Below are 5,433 nucleotides of genomic sequence, written 5' to 3' on the forward strand. Positions count from 1 at the left end.
GTGTGCATGTTCACCCTGGCTTGTCTGTTCTCAGGAAGAACGCTGTGGAGCTGGAACTCGCCAAGTGCAGGATGGATATGATGTCTCTGAACAGCCAGTTGCTGGATGCCATTCAGCAGAAACTGAACCTCTCGCAGCAGCTGGAAGCTTGGCAGGTAAACCAGAGCCTGAGATCCAGGGCGAGAGGAGACTCCAAGAGGAATCTCTGAGCCAGGCAGAGTAAGGAGTTTGTCACTGCAGGGTCCCATGTGACTGGGTGAGCAGCGCATCCCAGTCTTCACCTGGCAAGATCCAGAGCTCACGTCCCTGAGTCCTTGGGGAAGAACGCTTAAGGATGCTCTTGAGCGACAGTGCCCAGGCTGCTGCTGTCTGGAGATGTAGTGATCTCCAGACTTGGAGTGGGGCTCCCCTTTCAGCTGGTTGTCTGGGCATTAAGCTGGAAAGAAACAACTGGTTAACATGGAAGCACAGGAAGCTCAATATAATTGCATGAAAATTCACAGCTAGATGCGGCTCAGCAACCCTCCTGCAGCCAGCAGCTGCCGCCCTTCCCCTTCTCAAGGGCCAGCCTCCTTTTTCCAAAGAGCACTGTGCTGGTGCAGGCCCTGGGGAAGAGGGATCAGTGGGCCCCTCTCTAGGCCCACTGTTTGCACAGTCCAGCATGGCTCCTCACGGGGCCGGGCTGTGGCTGGCTGGGTTTTGTTGGTGAGGTTTAGGTAGCACAGTTTTAGGATATGGGTATAAACATTAATATTTCTCCCCAAGAATTCTCATCTAGACAGATGAAAAGCCGTCTGTGGCTTTACAAGGTAAGACCCCCGTGGAGGGCAGGTTCTTGGTGACCATTCCTCCCAGGGCCCCATGGGGCTGGCAGCCAGAGCACTGGCCCCACCGCAGGGTGCCCGTCCCTGGCTCCTCAGCTCCTGCACAGCAGCCAGCTGGCCGTGCCCTGGCTGACCGCCGTTCTCTCTCTTCTCTCCCGGCTACAGTTTGCTTCCTCAGGGCTTTTTACTATCTGGCTCCTTTGGTTTCTGATCTAGTGGCCTTTCTCAGTTCCCGTATCAACAGCTTTAGTTGTACACCCCTCCTGCCTTTGAGGTGAGCCTGAGCCCTGCACCCCATCCACCCTCTCGCCCTGCCATCGCTGTGCCGCCCCACCGCCTCCCCTCATGGCCCACTGTGTTCTGTGTGCTGGAGCCTGGCGTCATCTCTGTGCAGTGTGACATGCCCTTGAGTCCCAGCTCCCTCCTCCATCACAGGCGCGTCAGTGAGCTCCTCGGCAGCGTGTGGCCCAGTGTTGACGGCTGGTGCCATCTTCTCATAGATGGCTGTTCCGTCCACTGAGGGACCAGCAGGCATGGAATGATGAGCAGCATGTGTCTGGGAAACTCTAAAGGGCGACCTGGATAGACCTGATTGCTTAAAGTTTAAAAATGCAGTTTTCAGTGTGCCAAACAAAACACTGGCAGCTTTGAAAAGTTGGTTTTTGAAAGGCCCTTTAGCATTCCCACGTTGGATTTAACGTAGATTTTATCAAGCGCGTCGTGACTGCAGGGCACCGTGCCAAGGATCATACACTGGAACCTGATAAGTAGGGACCGTGTGTTGGCAAATACCTGGCACGGTGTCAGCTCTGAGGGGTGAGCAGAAAAGGGGTTGGAAGAGAAGGGAAGAAGACAAGGGCAAGGAGAAGACCAGGAACAAGCTGAGTCTGAAGGACAGGGTTGAGAGGATGGGGAGGCTGGAGAGCAGGCCCTGAGCTGGAGAGCCTGAGGGGTCCACACTCACTGCGACGCCATGATGACTCCAGAAGGCCCCTTCGTTTCAGGCCCCTTCGTTTCATGCTGAAACCTGCAGAGATACTAGAATGACACCCACGGGTGGGAGGGAGGAGGAGTGGACAAGCTGCTCAGATGGAGGGGCCTGGCCAGCCCAACTTCATGCCCTCATCTCATGAGTGGCTGCTCGGAACCAAAGAGGTCATCTGCCCCGGCCACAGGGAGCCTGCCCTGAACGCAGGCCTCACCTGTCCTGTGCTTGGACACCGCAGGTTGACTCACTCTAGGGTTTAGCCAGAAAAGCTTGGGGTCTTACCAGAATGCCGCAGAGCCTGCCAGGTTCAAGTCATGGAGGAATTGAGCAGACGCGTGTTATGTTTATGGATGATACTAATTACACAGGCTGCGCATATTTCTTTTTTTTTTTTTCTTTTTGAGACAGAGTCTCGCTCTGTTGCCCAGGCTTGAGTGCAGTGGCGCCATCTCGGCTCACTGCAAGCTCCACCTCCTGGGTTCACGCCATTCTCCTGCCTCAGCCTTCTGAGTAGCTGGGACTACAGGCACCCGCCACCACGCCTGGCTAATTTTTTGTATTTTTAGTAGAGACAGGGTTTCACCGTGTTAGCCAGGATGGTCTCGATCTACTGACCTCGTGATCCGCCCGCCTCGGCCTCCCAAAGTGCTGGGATTACAGGCGTGAGCCACCGCGCCCGGCCTTCAAACTTTTTTAGTGGCAGAACTGTTTTGTCAAATGGAGTCTTACCCAGGGTCAGAGTCTAGCCACCAGAGTGGAGCTGCCCTGTCCGCAGGCTCCTCTATGGGAGAGGCTGCTGCTCTGTAAAACATGGCGGGGCGGGCTGTCGGGGGGCATTTTCTGGGCCACGTGAATGAATTCGAGTTGGGGACGGCCCCGCCCCAGTGAGGAGGCTGAAGAAATGGGCCTGATTTGGTGCGGGACAGCCCCTGAAGACCGTGCGGCCCCTGGCCTCTGGTGCAGATGGGAGCCTCAGCAGCGGGGTCTAGGGCAGCACCCAGGGCATCCTTGCCATGTGGGGCTGCTGTTGGTGCCTGGGCATCAGCAACTCAGGCTGCAATGATTGGAAAAGGCAGGAGGAACCCCTGAGGCCAGGCCACTGGGCTGGGCAGCTGTTAAGCTGAGGTGGCCCTAGGGCCTGCTGGGGCTGGGGGTGGCAAGCCACACTGGAGGCACCAGCCAGGCCCACAGGACACGGGAGGCAGAGCTGTGAGGCCTGGTTAGAGCAGGTGGAGTGCTAGTGTGAAGACGGCAGGGACAGACCACCCAAGCCGTCAGCTGAGGACCGAGGCAGGCCAGCAGGGTAACACTGTTGAGGAGACCCCAGCCCGAGCCTGAGGAGGCTGGAGGTGCCATGCGGCTCCTGCGTGCGCCTGGTGTCTTGCCCACGCTCACCGCTTTCTTGGTCAGGGCAGTCCTAGCTGCAGCCTCTCATCACATCCTCATCTCTCATCTGTCTGACGTTGCCACCTCCCTGTCCACCCCCAGGGTTAGGTGAGAGCAGCTACTCAGTCCTGGCCACTGTCCCCTCCCCTCTGCAGGATGACATGCACAGGGTCATTGACCGGCAGCTGATGGACACGCACCTGAAGGAACGGAGCCAGCCAGCTGCTGCCCTCTGCAGGGGCCACAGCGCTGGGCGGGGGGATGAGCCCAGCACCGCTGAAGGCAAACGACTCTTCTCATTCTTCAGGAAAATTTAAGTTGGGAGGAGTGAGGCCACCAAAGATGGGTGGACCGGAGGCAGCTGGAAAGGCAGTGCTGGCGAGGCCTCCCCTGCGGCTCACACCTCAGCAGCTGCCCTCCCCCTCATGCTGGGGCCCCATGGGTCTGGGAGGGCCTGCTCCCTTTCATTGGTGAGAATGGAGACCTAGAGGTGGGGGCCTGCCTTGGCCACTGAAGGCTTCCCTCGGCCCACCGCCTGGCCAAGCCCACGCCTGGGCTTCTCCAGGATCCCCTGCTTGAGCAGGGTTAGGCCACCTCCCAGAGGGCCCCTTGGTGTTGGGCTTTGCAGCTCATCCCTAACAGATCGCAGCCCACCCCCAGGCACTGCTGCCTCCTCGATTTTAGCAAATGGGGAACAGAAGGAATGGAGGCCCTTCTCTGCATGCCTCAGGAGGCCCGAGCCCCGGGGGCCTAGTCCTGTGGGGGCAGTGGGCCAGGCCTAAGCCTCCATTCCTTCCCCAGCCCCTGGCCCAGGGTCGAAGGGGAGATGGCAGCCCCTCCCCTGCGTGCATGCACCTCGGCTGGCAGGAGGCCAAGCCTCTGGCCGCAAGGTCTAAGAGCTGGCGCTTACCCAAGCTCAGCTGAGGCCACCCGAGCCCCAGGGAGGAAGAAGGCCCTGTCCCCCGGTCGCCACTGCTCTCCCTCCCAGCCTCCAGTCTCTGCCCCTTAGCAGGGCCGGGCCAGGCAGAATGTTGTCACCAGTCATCTGCAGGCTTTAGCCATCCAACCCTTTCCCCTGCTCAGGGCTGGGGCTGGATGGGGTCTCCTCCTCCCACAGTTCCCTCCTCCACTCCTCACATACATATCTTTTTGGCCCAGCCAAACAAGCCCAGGCCACAGAATGGAACCAGAGGGGTCTGGTCAGCCACCCCACCTTGAGGGCAGCACAGGCACCACAGGGTGGAGGAGAGGGGGAAGCTGCTGGAAGCCTCCAGATGCCTGCTGGCCTGCAGGAGAAACCTGTAGCAGCTGCTGCTCCTGCCTCTGCAGCTGCCCCACCTCTTCCACCCAGGCCCCAACTCAGAGGCTCTGCAGCCGGCCAGCCCTCAGCTGCTCACAACTGATTCAGTCTCCCTCCCTCACATGGGGAAAGCACAGCAGGGATGCGCGGCAAGAATGTACCTGTAGATGTGTACATACCACAGTGCTGTAATTTTGTATGTAGCAATCATGTAAATACATGTATGGATTTTATAATATACATATATAAAAATTATAAAGGCATATTTTTAGAAAAACAGCACACCACTGCTTCTTTTGAAAATAGTCCGAATAAGAATAAAATGAATTTCTACAGAGCTTCCTGCCTCAGTCTCTGGGTATTTGCGGGGGCGGGTTTGGTCTGAATGCCACTGACATATCAGACTCACCACTGGCTGCTGCTGGAGAGGTAGCAATAGTGGTTCCCCTGCACCTGGGCCACCGCAGATGCTGGTACTTAACCAAGGGATTTGGCCAGGAAGGGCATCCTGCCCTGCCCCTCCTGCCTGGCACTGCCCCCTGCCAGTGCTGCAGCGTGCCATCCGCAAGGCAGGCCTGCCAGCGCTGCTTCCCAGGCCAGCAGGGCCCTAAAGCTTCGCAGAAACTTCAAGCCAGAAAGAAACCACTCCAGGCAGAGGCTTCCACTGCATCCTTCCAGGAATGTGGAGGATAAACATGGAGCTTCCCCTGGCATCTTACCACATGTGCTCCCAGTCCAACTAGGGGGAAACTCAACCCTGGACCACCTGTTCATGGAGAAAATGGACCTGGCTTCTGGAAGTGTCCCAGGGCCTCGACAGGCTCCTGTGCAAGGCTTAGGCCAAGAACAGGGAAGAGCTGGACACAGTGAGTGGGAAGAAGCCACGCCCACTCAGCACATCGCGGGAGGGAGAGCAAACAGATCCTGGAAGAAAA

General features: G+C 58.0%; 1 protein-coding gene across 11 annotated transcripts in view; it reads left to right on the plus strand.

Annotated features, from left to right (window-relative positions):
* BICDL1 (BICD family like cargo adaptor 1) overlaps nucleotides 1–4,835 on the plus strand; it is a 109,174-nt gene extending 104,339 nt beyond the window's left edge. For 7 of the 11 annotated variants that reach the window (XM_045366657.3, XM_045366659.3, XM_045366660.3 and 4 more), the window contains 2 exons: nucleotides 35–155; nucleotides 3,354–4,835. In XM_045366657.3, coding sequence (XP_045222592.1) covers nucleotides 35–155; nucleotides 3,354–3,515 — 283 coding nt within the window. In that variant the 3' untranslated portion in view covers nucleotides 3,516–4,835. Of the gene's footprint in view, nucleotides 1–34; nucleotides 156–989; nucleotides 1,099–3,353 lie in introns of all 11 variants that reach the window. The other 4 variants (XR_010579618.2, XR_012420748.1, XR_012420749.1 and 1 more) reach the window with 1 other exon arrangement.
* Nucleotides 4,836–5,433: the final 598 nt, after the last annotated feature.

This window comes from Macaca fascicularis, chromosome 11 (genome assembly GCF_037993035.2).
Source record: "Macaca fascicularis isolate 582-1 chromosome 11, T2T-MFA8v1.1".
Taxonomy (NCBI): Eukaryota; Metazoa; Chordata; class Mammalia; order Primates; family Cercopithecidae; genus Macaca; species Macaca fascicularis.